The 20489-nt window shown below is 44.2% G+C and overlaps 1 protein-coding gene across 6 annotated transcripts in view; it reads right to left on the bottom strand.

The window, feature by feature from the left end:
• Positions 1 to 20489, bottom strand: part of NHEJ1 (non-homologous end joining factor 1) — an 81509-nt gene that overhangs the window by 52180 nt on the left and 8840 nt on the right. For all 6 annotated transcript variants that reach the window (XM_039233198.1, XM_039233201.1, XM_039233202.1 and 3 more), the window contains 2 exons: positions 18820 to 18958; positions 18187 to 18245 (listed from right to left, as the gene is read on the bottom strand). In XM_039233198.1, the coding sequence (XP_039089129.1) occupies positions 18187 to 18245; positions 18820 to 18958 (198 nt within the window). The remainder of the gene's footprint in view (positions 1 to 18186; positions 18246 to 18819; positions 18959 to 20489) is intronic.

Raw genomic sequence — 20489 nt, 5'->3', positions numbered from 1 at the left:
ACACATTATTTAAAAAGAAAAATAACTGAATCAAATTAAATAATAAAGGCAAAATTTCTCTGCAGAAGTATATAACACTACAGAATTTCCTGAGTACTTACAACGGATCAGACAAGTTAAACAAGACAGATCACCCTTGGGGAACTTATCATCGGGGGCAGGGAGCCAGAAGAAAACAGCAATTACAATGCAGTGTGATAAGGCTTATGATACAACAAATAAAGTGGCTCATAAGAAAGGCAACTAAATTGAACTCAGAGGGCCAGGGAGAATTCCCTCGAGGAAGTGACATCTTCACTGAAATCCAAACAGTGAACAGGAGTTATCCAGGTGAAAAGGTCTGTGGTGGCAGGGATTTTCCAGAGAGAACAACTCATGGCAAAGTCTAAAAGATAAGAGAGAAAATAATGGGCTCCGGGAACTGACAGCAGTTCACTGTGCCTGAAGTGTAGATTTGGGATGGAAGGAAGAAGTGTGGGTGGGGAGTGGAAGTGTGGCCTAGCAGAAGAGTGGGAGAAGAAGCTGGGGAGGTAAACAGAGGCCAGATCATAAAGGGCCTTAATGGTTTTATTAAGGAGTTTGGACTTTACCCTAAGGTCAATAGGGAGCCACTGAGGAGTTTTAAGCAGGGACACATGACCAAGATTTAATCAGGAGCTTCCATCTGGTTTCTTTTCCTGATTGCAGATCCCCAGGGTTAGTGGGGTGTTAAAAAGAGAAAAGACACAGGGGTGAGTCTGTGCCTACTTCTCTCTTCCTTCTTCCCTCACCAAGAGTGGAATCCAGCAGATTCCCACCCACACCCCCCTCACAGAACTCTCCAGTCCTTTAAATTCCTGGCTTGCTTTCCAGTCTTCTCTCTCTGTGTCCTATTCCTCCTTCTCTGGCAAAGACAAAGCTTTCACTGTGTGGCCAGTCCCCTCTACCCAGCTGTCCTACAGACCTGGGCTGTGAACCCCCACTCTCCAAGTAGGGATGTTAAGTAACCCCGCCAGTAGGCCGCAGTTCTAATCCAAGGCCCAGTTCTTATCTCTTACGTGAATTCCACCAACTCTGCCAATATTTGCTTTTCTCCTCAATCCTAGATCTCTCAACCTCTGGAAACAATTTGGTGGCCTCCTAACAGAAGACAAAGATAATGCTGACCAAACACATGATTGATCCGTATAAGAAAGACCTCATATCTAGATGAAAATGACAGACTAGTAAATGAACCCTATGAAAAACATCCCCTCCTTTGCTTTCTTTACCTTGGTAAGTCATCTAAAGCTGCCCTTTTAAGACTCCTCAAGGCCATTAACTTTACCTCTTGGCCTTACCATTTAGCATTAGAATCACAGAACCTTGGCACCAGGAAAGAAACCTTTAATCAGCTAAGTTCAGGCTTCCAGCTCAGTACCAGAGCTCTTCGGTATAAGGCGGCAACTGGGATCAGATTATTTCTTACTGCCTGAAATTTCCTTAAGAATTCCTTTTTCTATCCATCCCCCACTGAACAGGTTAAGGGTAGGACCTCTATGTCCAATAGGAAATAGCTCAAACTCACTAGGTCTTACAGTTCTAGGACAATGCTATTCAAAGTATGATCAGCAAACTGGTGCTGGTCCATGAACTCTTTGTAACTAGCCCATGTTGGGGTAAGTATAGAAACTGGGCATAAGCATTAAAAAAACTGCATAGCTTGGGGCACCTGGGTGGCTCAGTCGGTGAAGCATCCAACTTTAGCTCAGGTCATGATCTCGCGGTTTGTGGGTTCTAGCCCCGCATCAGGCTCTGTGCTGACAACGAGCTCAGAGCCTGGAGCCTGCTTCAGATTCTGTATCTCCCTCTCTCTCTGATCCCCCCTTGCTCATTCTCTCTCTCTTTCTCTCTCAGAAATAAGTAAAACATTAAAAAAAAATTTTTTTTAATTGCATAGCAACCTGACATTGTCATGATACCCAAACAGGGGACTCGTCTCAATGAACGGGGTATAAAATGATTTGAGTACTGTTGAACTTACCACATAGGGCACATGCTACATATTAGCCACACACAGTAAGACCATGCGTCAGGCCACTTTGAAAAGCACTGTTCTAGAAGGTTCCACGGGAAGAGAAGAGGATAGGTCTGGGGACAGAAGGGCTAACTCTTCCTTTTTTCAAACCTTTCTGGGTACAATAGGGAGTGAATCTGCTGCCTAGGATGAGGAACAGGAAGCTGCTCCCACAAAGCCACTGGCTGCATGGGGTGAAGAGGAGGGCAGGAGTTGGTGGCCAGGTTATCAGGCAATAACAAACTCAGCATCCAAGCACGCGACTTCCAGCAATGCAAGGAGTTTCCTTTGTTTTGGGAAAACAAGAGCTGCAAGGAGCCTCTCCTTGACACGTTCTTGCCTGGCTTCGGGAGGAGCCCCACCACCCCTCACACACAAACACGACAGTCCTGGCCAATGACAGACAAGCCAGCACCCTGACCACAACCCCTGTTTGCTTTTCCTTTTCCACCACTTCCTCAGTTGGAGGGCCACTGTGGGGCCATAGGTAGCTGCCAGCCTAGGTCACCATTCGAGAACTTCACCCCCAATGACCCAGTATCTACTCCATGCAAGTCTTCTGATGCTCTTTCTACAGCTTGCTTTCTCTCCCCAGTAGGGTACTTTTGGTCTGAGACTACTAACTCCTGGCCCCTTCCCTAGAGTTCCAGATAAAGCTAATAACAGCACTGTTCTGACACAGGCCAGGATACGCTCTAGCGAACTATGCTGTTTTAACTCTAAAGCTGAGAAGATCGGCATCAATTCAAGTGCCCCAAAAGAATACTTGAGGTTTCCACAAAATACTCTAAACATATTCTAAACAGAATATGTTACCTGAGCAGAGTTGAGTATGTTAGAGCCTCAGCTTCAACAACCCAGTTATCCCCAAGATAAGATATATATAAAACAATGCATCTCTTTGTGAGGCAGAATGTTGTCAAAAGTAAATGTCCAAGTAGCTAGCTAGGGAGCTTAGGACCAAAGACCAAAAAATCCGACACCACTTGGGAGTCAGCTCTTGGGGCTGTATAAAAAGAGGAAGAGTGTCAACCTCTCAGATTCACATCAAAGTGCCTTCTAAGATTAAAGACGTCAGGGTATTTTCTCTGAGTGCTCTGAAAAGCAGGGCTGGTAAGTTCCACTTCTGACTTTACTATGTTAAATCAAGAGCCTTGGGGACCAGAAACCTTCCTCCCTTTCCGATTAATCAAGAGAGCTTACTCTTTACCCTAATGGCCCAAGATTCTATGAAGACTCATTTGTCCAGTAAGGGGAGGGGTGTGGGGGCGGGACTCCCCCCCACTCCAGGCCCCCTTCATGCCAAAGAAGGAGGAAACAGAATAAGCAAAATAAAATTCATAAAGCGAAGCAGTAATTATGGTGTGGTCAACAAGAGGCTGTCCTCAGGCCCATCATTATGTGGCTAAATTTAACGCCCCGCGCGGCCAGGGGAGCCGTGCGCCCCGGGCACCGTGTGTACACACAGACGCCAGCTCCGCCACCTTCACCCGCTCGACAGCCGCCAGGGCTGCCAAAAAGCAGGTCACAATTTTTTTTATAGTCTGTTTACCAAGATGCTGTTTTTACTGCCGAGGTTTCTCTCATTTTATCTCTTTTTCCCTTTTCCCCAAACAGACTGGCCTGTATTTTCTGTCCTGGCTTTTTTTTTTTTTTTTCTTTCTCCCTCTCTGAGTACTATTTTCAGAACTCTAATTTTATATGGTATGTCCCTTTTTTTTTCTTTTTTCTTTCTTTTTTTTTTTTTCTTTTTTTTTTGGTAAATATTTGCCATGACTAAGCCAGGCACATCCAGTTTAAAAGGCTCTGTCCCACAAAACATCAGGTCTTTAATGATATGCATCTCATTAGCTTGCCCCATGAAAGGGGGTATAGAAAAAAAAAAAAAGCAACTTACAGACTCTCTCACTTTTTATATCTAGAGAGACCTATATTTATATACGAGACAAGCTGCAAACTGACATTCTGAGCCCCGATACAAGACTGGTACAATGGTCACTTGATTCAGGCTTTGAGGCCTGAGAAGCAGTTTCAGGAGAGATGGGTGACTGGTCTGAATATCACTGCTGGTTGATCCAAGAGGGTCTGAACAGTTCAGGGCCACGAGAATCAATCCTCGGACTCTGAGGAATTAGAGTTCTAGAGACCCAGGGAACAAAACTCTGGGAAGTCCTCTGACACTAAATTTCCTAAAAACAGGTGCGAGAAAACAAAGACAGCCAAAGGGCCAATCTTGCTCTGTACCACTGGCAGATGAAGCCAGAGAAAGTTTAAATTAAGAGAGCTCTGAGAGAGACCCCCTCCAAGGCAGAACGTCCACACCTCGACTCACCACCCAAAGGGCTTCTCTAGCTGGACAAAGCCCCAAAATCGACAACACTTTTTCTTGGAGTCCACACTGGGCTCGATGAAAGAGGCTGCATGGCCGGGCCCACCAACTGCACTGACCAAGAGGCTCAGTGTCCAAGAAACATGACCTGAGTACTTAGTTGGGTGCTTTTAAACCCAACTTGACCCTCTAAGATGGTCAGAGGAGCCCCAGGATTCGGTGTTTGCAGTAAGAAACGTGAGGTAAATAGATACAGATTGAGAGACCCCAAGAAGCCATTTGAACAGCATCTCATGGGAAGTCTATACTTTGTAGGGGTCACCAAAGGTCCAAAGTCCCCAACTTGGTTCTCATTAGTTCATTTAGAGATAATCAGATTCCAGAGGATTGACAAGTGCTAACTAAAATCATATAACACTACTTCCAAAATTAAAATGCCAGTGTATTCGTTTATAAGGTGGGGGCTATACCATTCTAGTGCCTGAACTATCTTCAGCTAACTTTTCCTCAGAAGCCAAATAAACACTGAGCACTATTTGTTAAACACAGGGGTGGGGGGAAAAAAGGCAGAAGACAGTAAATTACTTTATGGGAAACTTCATATACACTGTGGGAAAAAAACTAGACATTTGTCCCCATTCTACCATACCACTGCTTTGGCACTGTGCTAGATAAATTAATAAATTGTTACCCCTTAGTTTCTCTTTCTTCAAATTCTATACAACTCTGCTCCTCTGCTAGTACATCTTCTCAGACCTCCTGAATTAATTATATACGTTTTTTTCTCTAATTGCTTACAAGAGCCCAGAGGTGTGCAAGACCAAAGGTTTCAAGAAAGATGTGGAGGAAGAGAGGAGTAGTCAGGCAGAGCACTCGAGCCATGGACCACTTCCCCAGCTCTTACGTAAGTTAGGCCTCCATAATGCTCACAAATGGGTCTCAGTCTTGCCTCCTGCCTACATAAAGCTCTGAGTGTTGCTGTGTAACATGAAGCAAGGCAATGGGATACGATGGAATAATACTGGAACTGAAATTCAAAACCATGGGTCCTGATGCCAAAATCTACCACTGTTGGTCTACATGAGAATTCTTTTTATCTTTTCAGGCCCTAATTTCTTCAAAAGTAAAACAAAAAGATTTGATATATTCTTAGATCGATAAAGACCCTTCCAACTCCCAAAATTCTCTGGCTCTAACCTTCTCTGCACATACTGGAAACACGATGATTTCCTTCATTAAGGTACTAGCCTATGTCCTTGTTGAGACTTGTAACCTAGTCTCATAAGCAATATATTTACAAGCAGTAGGGTAAATCACTTCTGTAGATAGCTAATCCCATCCATTTCATATTGATTCTTATTTACCTCGATAGCAGAGCTTACACCAAATTTGTGGGGGGAGGGAGGAAGGGAGGCAATAATCTGTTTGAGATGTGCACCACTTGGTATCCACTAAATTTAGCAACTTCTCTCTGTTCTTCCCTGGCTCCTGGAGCTGCAGAAAACTGAATGCTAAGACAATCATGTACTATTCCTTTAGACCAAGGGTTACTGTCATCCTGTCTCAAAGATCCTCCCCATTCCTAGCTTCATTCATAGCAAATTGGAAGGAGTTCTGTGGAGTAAAAGATTCTAAGAGGACAGTGTACAGCTTCAGAGTTGCTCAGTCTTCAAGCATAAGAGTAACAGAAGCCACAGAGCTTTTGAAGGATTCCCTCAAACCACCACACCTAGGGAGAGCCTCTCAGATTGTATAACTGGATAAAATGCCTAGTTGTTTCTTCCCTTCAGTAGCCATTCACCACACGAACTCCCTTACATGCTCTTAGCTCAAGATTTACCTCTCCAGAAATACCTATTCCAAACTAGCCTGCTATGCAAATGAATCTATTTCTTTTTCCTCTGGGGTAACATATATTTTATGTATTTAGAATATCCTTTGTATATATGCAAATTTCAGTGGTCTGATCGCCCTTAAAAGTCCATCCTTCAAGGGCAGAAACTATGTTTTCACTTTTCAGCATGACTCCACAATGTTTAATATCTTCAATGGTGCTTAAAGTGTACTATCCACATAGAATTTAAACTTCTAAATATAAAAACAAAAAGACAGGAGGCACCTGAGTGGCTCAGTTAGTTGAGTGTCTGACTCTTGATTTCAGCTCAGGTCATGATCCCGGGGTTGTGGGATCAAACGCTGCATCGGGCTTGGCACTGAGCGTGGAGCCTACTTGAGATTCTCTTTCCCTCTGCCCCACTCACACACACACTCTCTCTCTAAAATAAAATTTTAAAAAGTAGACTAAATATTTCCTATACAAAGTTTTAAAAAACTGTTTCTTGAGATTTTTAATGGCAGTCTCTCCCTTGACAATTCTTTTATGGGTAAAAGCAAGGCTCTCCATGAATCCTGACATCTTGTTCCCTACACACTGGACAGCTCAGCTGCTAACCTACAGGACTCAGTCTCTCACTTTTCAATGTGGCCCACTATCCAAAAGAAATATCACCCATGAGTAAAGGCCATAATAAGAGAACACTTTAGGTATAAGGCTAAAGTTAGGAAGCTGGAGTGCCTGGATGGCTCAGTTGGTTAAGCGTTCAACTTTGGCTCAGGTCATGATCTCATGGTTCGTGGGTTCAAACAGCACATCGGACTCTGTACTGACAGCTCAGAGCCTGGAGCCTGCTTCAGATTCTCTGTCTCCCTCTTTCTCTGCCTCTCCCCTGCTCGCCCTCTGTCTCTGTCTCTCTCTGTCTCTCTCTCTCTCAGAAATAAACATTAAAAAAAATTAAACTTAGGAAGCCAACACATCAGGAAAGCTTAAAGGTAAGTCATTTGATAGTTTTGTTTTTCCTCTGCATTTCTATAACCAGAGACAACATTTACCAATGTGAGGAGGTCTTCCAATCCCAAGACCTTTAAGCTACAACCACTCATTACTGTGTGCCTCCTATATACAAGGCACTGCAGTGGTAAGTGACACAGGAAAGACACAAAGTGACACAGGAGTTCAGGAGAGGGAAAGAATACAGCTGATACTTTTACTGCTGTCTGTTTCACTATTTTGGTTATTAACAGAAAAGTCATGGACCCATCTGGTTCTCTTCTTAAGTAAGGGGAATTAAAATTCCTTGGGAAGGACTTTAACATTCTGAAATGAAAAGGCAACATCTCCTGGGGAAAGAGGATGGAAATAGGCAGAAATCAAGTCATCTGCTCAAGACATCACCCGCGCCTTCAGGCCATCCACAAACCTGAGGAAGGACTAATTCTCCCACCCTGCTCAACTCCACAGGCCCTTGCTCCCACTCTATCATTTTCCCTTCATCAGCTTACGTTTCTGCTGTTCCAGTGGTTCCCCCTTTGCTTTCAAACACACATGCATCTTCTCACCTTTAGAAAGGGTTTTTGCTTAAGCCACTGCTAACTCAGCAGCCAGCTCTCAATTCCTTTTCATTGTGAAACCTCTACAATGAGAGTTCTGTACTCATTGTCTCCATTGCCTTATCAATTGATCCTTCTTTAGATGCCTGCAATCTGCTGACACTGCCCAAGATCACAAGTTGCCTAATGGACTTTTCTCCGGCAGGCAGGCGGGCGGGCGCTCATTCTCTTTGGTCTCTTTCTCTCCGGCAGGCGGCGCTGTGGATCACCCTCTGGGGTGAGGGGAAGAGCATGAGATTTGAGTAAGACCAATTCGAGAAAATCAGGTGAGTTGACTTGAAACAAATTACTTAGCCTTTGAGCCTCTGCTTCTTTATCTTTAAAATGAGAATAATATTACCAACCTCAGGTTTAAGGATTGTTAAGTTAGATAAACCGCCTGGCACTGTGTCTGGCACATGCACATATGACCTTGATAACTCTCTGATCCCCTTTCTGGGCTAATTAACTACTCTGTTCAGATTCTCCTCCTATCTGCTCGCACGTCCCTCACTGGCTCCTACTACTCCTTCCGATTATGATTCTCCAAATCTCAATCATTGGACTTTTGTTCTTTTCTTCATGCTCTTCCCAGCAAAATAGGCATCCACTCTCATGACTTCCAGTATCTCTCCTCTGAGGACTCCCAGAGCTATTTCTATAGGTTTTTTCAATCTCAGCTTCAAACCCACTTTGTCAGTACTTTCCCCGAGCATTACCACTTACAGGTCCTTCCTATAATCAATTTAAATCCAACATGTATGTGAAAAAGACTTTCATCTTTTATTTTTTTAATTAACTCTGATTATATATAAGCCATCATTTTTTTATAGACTAAAGGACTGTTTAATGGCCATAATGTAATGAGTGGACTTTTATGAAACTCTTCCTCTACTGGGGGAAAAGGAGAGAGACTCAACTGTGTGAATCGCTGCAAAACGTTCCAGAGGTATGAGAAACTTAGAGTTTAGACCTATAAGGCTAGGTGTTTGCCAGAAATAAGATACCCATCATCACTGCCTCACAACTCAATTCTGAACTAAGTGGATTTCTCAGACTGGAAATAAGAATGAAACCAAATGAGAGACTAACAGTGGATTCGGTGGAGCTAAACAAATAAAAAACAGGTTCCATTTTAGAAGAGTTGATAACTTCCTCTGAATGAAGTAAGATGCACAATCCCCCAGATCCATGTCTGTTAAACTGTGCTAGCCGATCTGGGCCTACACACAGGGGGTATGCACAATTCAGTTTTCCACAGACGCCTACAAATCTCCGTTGTCTTATATGCAGCCTGATACGCATATTTATGTTGTACGCCAGCCCCCTGTAGGCATCTGAGTTAGTAATACTTGATTTTGAGGCTTCTGGATATAAGATTTTAGAAGCTGATGAAGGCCTTCACTATTAGGATTTCCAGAATCAAAAATCTATCTCTTGGAAATGAGTAATTTTATTCCACTTGTATTTCTTATATTGATTTCCTTTTTGTTTTCCCTCAGATTTTTGATAGATCTTGTTTTGAAAGTATAAACCCCTATAAGGCTCTGTAAGAGGAAAATAAACAGCCCTTTTTTTAAAATTTTTTTTAAATGTTTTATTTATTTCTAGGAGAGAGAGACAGCGTGAGCAGGGGAGGGTCAGAGAGAGAGGGAGTCACAGACTGAAACAGGCTCCAGGCTCTGAGCTGGCAGTCAGCACAGAGCCCGACGCGGGGCTCGAACCCACGAACCGCGAGATCATGACCTAAGCGAAAGTCGGACGCTTAACCGACTAAGCCACCCAGGGGCTCCAAGAAACAGCCCTTTTAATACATTCTTGGGCCCAAAGGAAAAGAGGTGGTGGCCGGCGGCAGCAGGGCTCAAGGGTGACTACAGGAACCACACTGAGAAAATCCCAAAGAGGAGGCTAAACTCTGAAGAAATGTAGCTGAGAAACATATACAGCCATCCCTTCCTCCCTGGAGATTTTTATTCCAGAGCTCAAATACTGGTGGATTTGTGTTTTAAATAAGGAAAACCATTCCTTTGTATGCCCAAGATTAGATTTAATTGAGCCCCACCCACGATTTTCCTAGTCTGTCAACAGTACCACTATTCTTCAGCTCACATAGGCATACCACGGCCGGACTAATCTTCCCAAAGATCACTTTCATAAGTCAAATCTCAAGCCAAAACTTTCCACGGCTTCCCACTATCTACAACAGTAGTTAATAACTGCAAGAAGGAAGGGCCCATCTCCTTCCTAGGAAATGTGCCGGTTTGAGAATCACCACCTAATGTGATAGATGTTAATAACTGGACTCAAACCCGGCAAATAAATGGAATGCCGGCAGAAAAAAAAAAAAAAGCTGAAATACATTTACCTTCAGAATGAAGTATCCATCTTCTGGTGCAGCATTTAAAGCCCCCCAACAACCTAGCCTTAAGTTACTATCTTGCTAACCTTATTTTCTACTAATCCTCTCCACTCATTATTATTTTATAGCCTTCACTCGTGTGCTTCCAAACTAAAATGTCTTCCACCGAGTTCCCCAGCAAAACCCAAAACAAACATGGAGGTCCAGATCAAGTACTGTCTTTTGCAGGAAGCCTCTTCCGATCACTCCACTACTGTGGCCCTTATTATCATTCATTAAGCACAGCAAAAGCTCTTTGATGATAACATTCTCATTCCCTGTCCGCTCACAGAACCAGCCACGGTGCATATACATCCCAGAGAATACCGGGAGAATGAATTAACCACAGGGTTCTCTCCATCAGAGAACTGACACGCACGATGGTGGGGAGGACAGTCTCCTACATCTAGACTTATCCTTCTTTATGATGCCCATGAAGGCACTCTGAGTCCTGCACTTTCCTCTACATACTGAATACCAGGCATATGGTAGCAGGGCAGCCCTTCTAACTGTGGAGGGAGAGCCCAGAGAGAGGAAAGATTGAGGAAAGTGGAAACTTAAGAACTTACTTTTGACTGTATGACTAATGTTTTATTTCCAGGATTTTGGTAGGTTCTTATTCTTTTGGTTTTTGTGATATTTAATTCCTTAACTGGGTCTAAAAAAGAGGTTCTGGGGTCACTCAGTAAGAAAAGATAAAGGTTTATAGTTCACCCCAAAGTTGGGACTATCTCCCAATAAACAGGCAGGTGAGAGAATGGCAATTGGACAGCAATCCTTTCCTTAGGCTACTCATCTATTTATAGTAGGGCTATCTAGGTCTCTGGCTACCAACAGATGATCATTTCACAGCCTATTCATAAGATAAGGAAAATAAAGAGGAGTGGGAAGATAAGATTCATTCATCCATTCAACAAACATTTATTTCATGCCTGCTGTGCGTAGAGGCACTGTTCTATGCACTTTGGATAAACCAGTGCACAAAACCTGTATCCTTGTCTTTGCTGAGCTTACACATTCTAATAGGGGGAAGATACCATAAACAATGAATATAATGAAATAAGGAAATTTTATAATATCTTGGAAGATGAGTGCTATGGAAAAAATTAAAAGTAGAGCTTGGTAAAATGAAATGGGAGTGCCATGTGCAGAGGGGCAAGGATGTGGCTTACAATTTTAAATAGGAAACTCCATTGTGAAGGTGACATTTTAACAAAACCTTGTATTATATATTTTTGACACACCTCCCTTAAGAGGTGGAGTTTAATTACCCTTCCATTGAGTGTGGCCTCAACTTAGTGACTCACTTCTAATGAAGGGATTACAGTAAGATAGTGATGGGCTGTCACTTCTGAGATTAGGTTGTAAAAAAGACTGCAGCTTCCATTTTGGTCTTAGTCTGTCTCTTGGATCACTTGCTCTGGAGGAAGTCAGAGCCATGTAACGTGAGCAGCTCTATGGAGAGGCCATATGACAAGGCAATGGCACCTCCTGCCAACAGCCACATGAGAGACCTTGGAAGTGAACTCTCCGGCCCCTTTTGATGACTGCATTCCCAGCCAACATCTTGACTGCAACTTCATGGCAGACCCTGAGCCAGAAATCACCCAGCTTAAGCTGCTTCCAAATGCCTGACCCTCAGCACTGTTTGTTGTTTTAAACCATGATATTTTGGAGTAATGTGTTATAAAGAAATAGATAACTAATACAGACAAAAAGGAAGTGAGGGAGTTGGCCACACAAATATCTGAAGAAAGAGCATTCCAGGCAGAGGAAACAGGTTGCAAAGAGGATAAAGGCAGGTGGTACTCAGAGAGTTAGAAAACAGCAAGAGGCCAGTGTGGATGCAGTGGGGTGAAAGGAGAAAATGGTAGGAGATGAGGTCAGAAAGGTTAACAAGGTCCAGTCATGTAGGGTCTTGCTCTATAAGTGTAATGTGAAGCCAATGTGAAGGACTTCGAGCAAGGGAGTATCATAATGTGACCTCTGTTTTAATAAGATCACTTTATTGGTAATGGACTAGAAGGAGAGATTGGTACAGCAGGGATACCAGTAAGGAGGTTATTATAATAATGCAAGAAAGAGACAAACATGGCTCAGACCAGAATGGTAGAAGCAGAGGTGAAATTACGGGTATATTTTTAAGGTAGAGCCCACAGGATTTCCTAATGGACTAGATGCAGGATGTGAAAGAAAGACGGAAGTCAAGGATAACTCCAAAGTTTATGGCCCTAGCAAGTGACAGGATGATGTTTCCATCAACTAAGATGTGAGGAGGCTGTTGGAAAAGCAAATTTGGAGGTAAGATTAGGAGTCCACTTTTGGGCATGATGAGTTTGAGACTCTAGTGGACTTCCACGTGGATATGTTGGGCAGGCAGCCCAGGGTCTTGGGGGCAAAGTCTAAGAATAAAAATTAAATTCAGGATTCACCAACAGAGTGGTTAAAGCCATGGACTACATGAGATCACTAAATAAGTGAGTGAAAAAAGATAAGAGCACCAAGGACTGAATCTCAGGCCATCCAACATTAAGAGGTAAAGGAGAAAAACCAGCAAGAGGTTCGGAGATGGAGCAACCAATGAAGTAGGAAGGACAGGAGAGTATTGTAGTATGGAAGCCATGTTAAAAAAATCTTGAGAAGGAATTAACAAGCATTATGTTTAAATTTTTAAAATATCTATTTTAGAGAGAGAGAGAGAGAAAGAGAGAGGAGGAGGTGGAGCAGAGAGAGAGGGAGACACAGAATCTGAAGCAGGCTCCAGGCTCTGAGCTGTCAGCACAGAACCTGACACAGGGCTCTTACCCATGAATCACGAGATCATGACCTGAGTTGAAGTTGGACCCATAACTGACTGAGTCACCCAGGTGCTGCAGAATTAACAAGCATTATAAAGGAAAAGCCTAAATGAGAAAAGATCAGCCAACCCAATTTTCCCTGCCTCCCTATCCTTCCTTTTCATTTCCACATCCTCCCTTATGCCAAACGCCATGGCAGAGATATATACTGGAGGCTATGGGAACAGCAGGATAGTGGCCTGTGCCTGAAAGAAGAGCAGACTGAGGCAAGGAAAAACTGTCATGGAAAGCTCACAAAAGAGGTGATGTCTGTGCAGAGTAAGGAAGGCTACAAAGGAGTTTGCCGTGAGGACAAGAGGGAAGAGAATACCAGGCAAATTGGTCAAGAGATGTGTGGACATCAAGACTTCAGTGTGGTAGGGGCCCCTCAGTGGCTCAGTCAGTTGAGCATCTGACTTCGACTTGGGCTCAGGTCATGATCCCACTCTTCGTTGAGTTCAAACCACACATCGGACTGGCTGCTGTCAGCTTGTCCCCCTCTCTCTGCCCCCCTCTCTTGCACTCTCCCAACAATAAATAAATACTTAAAAATTTTTTAATAAATAAAAAAATAAAGACTTCAGTGTGGGAGAGTGACAGAGGTTCAGGCTGCAGAGGTCAAGAGGACCAAATCATGAATGGCCTTTTGTGCCATGCAAGGAGTTTGAACTTTATCCTGTAGGCAACCAGGAACCCCTAAATGACTCTAAGCAATCCAGTTTCGGTTTCTGTTCCAAAGAGATCACTCTGAGAGAACGCAAATTCAACTGGAGGGGAATAAGGACTGACTGAGTCACAAGCTCGGTGGCTCCTAGAAGGTCAAACCAGTAAGAGGGGGAAGGGGATGCTAATCTAAGGCAATGGATGCCAGAATAGAGAAGAGCAGATTCAAAGAGAGTTGACAAGTTAGGCTTTGGAAGTAAGGACAAAGACAAAAGTGAGTAACTCTCAAGTTTCTAACTTAGAAAACTGAACGGATACTGGTACGAGTCCCCAGGATAAGGAATATAGGAAGACAAATGGGTTTGGGGAAGAAGATGGTTTCTTTTGGACACGTTTAGGGTGTTGCATGTGGGACATCCAGGTGGACATGTCAAATGTGCAGGAAAAAATATGGGCTGCAACATAATACAGGTATAAAATTGGCACTCGCCGGTGTACTCGTGACAGCTGAAACTGCGGTCTGGATGAGATGACCCAGAGAGGGAAGGGCGAGTGAATAAGGACACAATCTTGAGTAACACTAACACTTAAGGGGCAGGTAAAGACTGGAACACCAGCCAAGGAAACCAAGCAGAGGCTATCTGTGAATGAGCTCAAGAGGACAGCAAATTCCAGGTTAAAGGATTCCTCATCTCCCCTAGGGATCATTCATATAACGTCTAGCTTTCTAAGAGCAGCAGTGAATATCTTCACAACCTGAAGTATCTGCTCTAGCATCAGGCTGCAGCCATACAGGGACTGAAGACAGTAACTTAAAACTAGACAGGACACAAAGGCCAGGGTCACATTTAGGACACTGAGTCAAATCAATGTTACCTATAGGTACATAACTATAACCATATAATAGAAACCGGTGAAGGTATTATACCGAACAGATTAATTTCAATCTTCCGAAGCATGCAGCATGCGGCAATGGGAATGACTAGCTATGCTGAATACTCCTCTCTGAAGATAGGGAAGGAGAGAATCTCTCGGTTAAGGCCCCCTCCCTAAGGAAGCCAGCTTCATGCATCCACTCAGGTTTTGGTGTTAAGGGCTGATTCCCGGCCAGGGGCTGCCAGCTGCAGAGGGCGGGGCTCTATTTTGGGCTGCCTGCTGTCCCCGAGCCTGGCCGCGTCTGGTTTGAGCAGCATGCAGCCCCAGTGACTCACACACCCATGCAAACCGCCTGTGGCTCAGTGGCATGGCCTCGGAATGCCAGCCTCAGGCCAGCTCCCTCCTCACCCCATTACACTGGGATAAATAAATAAAGAGCCCGCCAGCAGCCGCACAGCCTGATGGCAACCAGATGGAGAGAGGGAGGCATGGACAGGGCCAGGGGAAGGAACTCCCTCCAGTGGACCAGAGCGAGAGAGGGCCACGCCGGCCCCATCCTCCTACACTTCTTTAACACAGCTGCTACTGCCATGCGGTAACCGTCCCAGTTCCTAGACTCATCTTCCACTCCTAACGGGGCCTCCCAGCCCCCAGTCCTAGGAAATGCTCTTTATGGAGATCTTCCCTCTGTGAAGATCACACCAGCAGCCACTCCATCCAGCCGACTCGAGAAACACTGCCAGTACCCACCTCCCCCCACCCTCCAATCAGGCCACCATCGATTGGCCCCCTTGGGCTCCCTGGAAATGCGAAATCAAAGGCTCTTGGTGGGAGAGGAAAAACAAAAGAACTAAATATGAAGATGTAACCCCAGTTCAACCCTTAAATATTTTTCCTGGCCTTAGTCTTCTAGAAACCTCTCTGCCCTACTGCCCTCTGTGCCCTATCGCTATGGCCTCTCGCCTAAAACTAGGAAAAACAGACCCTAGGCACTGACCGCACGGCCCTCTGACATCAGCCCTGGCCCCCCTGCACCTTCATCCCGAGCTCTCTGTCCCCAGTTTGTTTATCTTCCTATGTTGCTTATTTTGATGGCACATCCTTTCAGCTGTCTTGGGTGACCCCATGACCCTTCTGTGTCCTGTTTGCAGGACCCCAGACAAGAAGAGTGACTGAAAAAGATGCAGAGGCCCTAAGAAATTCTGCAGTCCCGTTAGGAGAGGGGTTCTAGCAGCTATGCAGGACGTTCAGTGATTCCAGAGGTCACAAGATTCCACACCATCCTAGCCCTTAACTCTCTTCTAAATGGTGTATACAGCCAGTTAGAGTGGCAAAACAAAATAGGGATGACCCCAGATCAGATATGCAGGAGGTCCTACACGTATAGCTATGGTTACATGACCTTAGGCAAGTCACTTGACCTCTCCGGGGCCCAATTTCTTAGTCTATGAAATGGAAAGCTACAGCCACTTGTCTCTCAGATCCTTTGCAGATACGTAAAATTCCATAAGTCTCCGTGGGTCGGTACTTATTCTAAGTACCAATAACTTCAGTACTTAGAAGACCAGTGCTCCTGAAGTTATTGGTCCCAAGGCACCAATATACCAGAGTTCTCCATGCTTTCTCATTCGATTCTGCAGAACTGCCCCCACCACAAAGCATGGAAGTGAGGAGGCTCCAATTTTACAGATGAGAAAACGGAGGCTCTGAGAGCACTGATTCATCCAAAGCTGCAAAATAAACCAGGAGAATGACTGAAGACCCCCAAATATAGGTCTCACCAGCAGCACTGCACGCACAGGCCACACTGCCACAATTTTCATGAAATTTCCCCTAGCACAGATTTACCAACATCTTCATCTACAAACTTACCGAGAAGCTACCACTCCTAGGCACTACGTTCAGTGCTGGGGATACAGAAAAGCATTCAACATGGTCCTTGTCCTCAAATTGTCCATAGGTCAACGGAGGAGGAAGGCATAGTCTTGCAGACATATAAACGATAATATCACAAAGTTATAAGTGGTAAGACAGAGGTAGGAACCAAGGTACTAAGGTAGTAGGAAAGGAGGATTATCTTTACAAGGAAAGTCTGGAAAGGTCTCCCAAAGAAGCCAAAGCTGACACTTAAAAGATAAATAGAAGTTTACAAGGTAGATAAGGCCAGGGCATTGGGCATTACAGATAAGGGAAACAATGTGTGCCAAGACATAAAGGCTAAAGAAAGGCATTTTGGCAATTCAGAGTCATTCTCTGTCACTGAAGTATGAAGTTCATAAAGAAAAATGTCAAGAAATCAAGTTGGATAAGTATGTGGGCACTTGATCAGGAAGGGACCTCTCTGCTGGGCTAAGAATAAGCCTTGTATGGTTTAACTAAGGGGCCGAAGCAGCAAATTAGCATGTCATCCCCAGCCTGTGTTAACCTCCTTACTACCTACACTTATGGACAGAGGAAGCTATCTGACAGAAAAATAGCCTAGGAAATCTCTCTGTGGCAAGTCTAATGGTCTCTCTTTCCCCATAAAGACTTGAAATCTACTCTGCTTCAGGACTTAACAGTACATGTATTCCCCCTTCTCCAGAGTTAAATTGCTTCAATAGATGGACTGAGCACTCAACTCGCATTTTTTGTTCTTAGGTTTAAGACCCAAGCATCATGGCGTCTTTGTTCAGCCAATGCACAGAGGCAAAACAGAAGGTTCCAAGTCAAGAACACCTGCTTTAGGCCTGGCCCTGTGAAAAATATTTCATGTTCAAAAGAAATATGAGTCACTGTTCCTGTCCACAAGGAGTTCATAAATTAGCCGAGATGACAAGACAGAAATATGAATAATCTATATAGAACATAATATTATAATAGCATTATTTGCTTACATAGTAAAGCACTAACTTGGGTAACATGTATAATTAGAAAACAGGGCAATAATACTAAGGTACTCACTGTACAACTAACCAGTCCCAAAAGAGTTAGAGAAGGAGAAGATCAATATTGACTGTTATTATCAAAGGTCACTATTATTAATACTCCCCCTGTTTGGCATTTAATAGATGTTTCTTTTGGCCAAGCTAAATCCTTAGAAGGGAAACCTAGGCAGGAGCTTCTGACAGGCCACAATTATCTACTCCCCATTCACTCCTTTGCCAGTCCCCTTGTATAAACACTGTGATTTTCCACAGCCTACTGCGCCCACAAGACAGTTCCCAAATGGTAGCCCTGTGCTTTCACGTTCCTCTGCTGCGGGATGTTGAAGGGGCCTGGACAAGTAATAATAACTAGCCCCCCGCTCTATAACCCAGACCTGCGATCTGATCTCAACAAGCAAAAATTTATCAACTGGTCCATCAAACTTTCTAAGGTTAGAGAATTCCAAATGAAATCCCTACGTTGACAGAGATGTTTTACGGATGTTAACCAGCTCACTTTCGCCTTTTATATTCTTGCTCCCTGTTTCACCTTAGCTTCCCCAATGTGCATCTCAGGCTTTATCAGATTTTCTATAGGTACCTTTTTCAGAGAAAGGACTTCCCAACCAGGCAAGCAAGCTAACACCCAAAATGCATGAGAAAATAAAGCAAAGCTGCACAAGGGAAAAGGAACTTCTTATTGTTATGTACACTACCTCTACCATAAATTGTTCCAAGAAGGAATTTTCTTCAAATGGCTCTGTCTTCAGCCGATCTGTAATAAGAAGAGATACAGAAAAGAAATACTAGTCTTAGGATGAGCTTCTTGCCTGTGAGGAGGAAAAGAAACAGAGCCCAAGATTTCTTGGGAAAGAGCATAAACATGCAACACCCAGAGTCCAGCAGGAGAAGGGATGAGAATGTGTGAGCAAACAGGAGGAGAGGGTGATTCGCCACACAGGACATGTTCGGTCACAGCATGTGTTCTTAGGAGTTTTTCCTGCCATGAAGACAAAGGTCAAACTGGGTTTTTACTCTGAAGCTGAAACTCTAGCACTTCCTAAGGTCCCAAGTCTGCGTTGCCCTCATACAGTTTTGTATAGAGCTGTTGGCCCTTTTCCAAAGTCCTTCCTTGCCATGGCCTAGGCCATGGTTGGACTCAGTTACAGCTTCTGTGGGCTGCGAGGCACTAGCCAAGTCCTTAAGGCAGAGAGAAGCATCACCCAGCAGCTGGTCAGCACCTCCCCGGGGAAGCACATCTCTAATGCAAATGACTTGCCCCTTTTCTGAGGCCCTTTGACCATCTGAACCACTCTCCCGCCCCAACAGCCCGAAGAATACCCTCTCACCTCGGCTCAGCACAGCCCCGCTCTCCTGGTAGTCCTGGATCTCTAGATCTTTCATTCGAAGCAAGGTTGCTAGCTCCCTGGCTTGGCACTGCAAGGCCAGGCTCATGCCCATGAGAGGACGAATCAAATGCTGGGAGACCTTTCATGGAAAAGATGTCAATCAGCCAACAGACAGTTACAGAGTTCTCCCTAACACTATATTAGGAACTAGAAAAAGAAATACTGAAAAATAAATGTTTTCACAGGGACTTACAGTTTCATAGGCAAGCAGTCCACCTACACAAATATAATAATAAGTCATTAAATAGGTATGTGAAAGAAGTTCAAGGGTTTTCTTGGTAGCACAGATAAAAGGATGGGAAGAATAGGGGAGAACACAGGGACAGATAACCTGGAGTGGCAATTTAAAGAGAAGGACATGGGGCACCTGGGTGGCTCAGTCGGTTAAGCGTCCATCTCTTGATTTCTACTCAGGTCATGATCTCACGGTTTGTGAGTTCAAGCCCCACTTGGGATTCTCTTTCTCTCCCTCTTTATCTGTGCCTCCCCTGCTCATGCTCTCTCTCTGTCTCTCTCTCTCTCTCTCTCTGTCTCTCTTTCTCTCTCTCTCTCTCTCAAAATAAACTTAAAATTTTTTTAAAAAGAAGAAAATAAAGAGAAGGATGTGACAGAGTTGACAAGAGGAAAGTGTTGCCTCAACTCTCCTCAGAGACTGAGGGACAAAAGCAGAAACCCAAGTAGCCTTCAGGAAAGTAGGTGTGGCTAAAACAGAGTGTGCTAGCTGGCGTATAACAGAAGACAAAAATCAACAGAGAGTAGAGAGCCTTGGATCAGCCTCAAATTAGACCTAGACACTGATTACAGCCATTTCAGGGCTGCAGATAGCCCAGAATGAGCCCAGAGTTTCAATCTGCTCCCACAAATGCACCAAAGTCTCAGGTCATCATTACAGAAGCCAGCCAGTCACCAAGGGGCCAGCCTGGGAAGGAATAAACTGCCCAGCACACCTTGCTCATAATAAGAGATAAGAAGGACGCAAGCCTAGCCACACCACTGTGTAGCTAAGATGGTGTTCTCACATGGTAACATACAGCTACATAGAATAATCATTTAATTCATCTGTGCAAGGTATCTAGTAGTCTTAGAAAGAAGAAAGCCTTAGCCAAGAAAAAAGCTAAAATCAATCATCTCTTTGTGGCTAGTACATGCTCTGAGTTCCTCTCCCTTCTCCCAAAGAGATGAGCTAAAGAAGGCACTAAGAAGAAATGCCCTAGATCAGAGGTCAGCAACATTTTCTGTAAGGGCCAGGTAGTCAATACTTTCAGCTCTGTGGCCGATACAGTCCCTGTCACAATAGTCAACTCTGCTATTGTAGCATTAAAGTGCCCACAGACAACATGTAATAAATCAGAGTGCTGGAGTTCCAATATAACTTCAGAAAAATAGTCAGCAAACCGGAGGTGGCCCATTGGCCATAGTACACCAAGCCCTATGTTTCTCTAAGGACAGATTAGAAGAGATGGGCGCGGGGGGTGTGGGTGGGTAATAAGGTTTAGTGGCGGCAGCTTTGGTACCAGCACCAGGACCCAAGAAGTGTAGGGTCCTGATGCAGAGTGGAAGGCCAGAATTCAAGTCTAGCTGTAAATACCAGTCACTTCTTTCCATCACAC

The sequence above is a fragment of the Hyaena hyaena genome, unplaced genomic scaffold, assembly GCF_003009895.1.
Source record: "Hyaena hyaena isolate Hyena2069 unplaced genomic scaffold, ASM300989v1 scaffold_71, whole genome shotgun sequence".
Taxonomy (NCBI): domain Eukaryota; kingdom Metazoa; phylum Chordata; class Mammalia; order Carnivora; family Hyaenidae; genus Hyaena; species Hyaena hyaena.
This window is presented reverse-complemented; position numbering and strand designations above follow the sequence as displayed.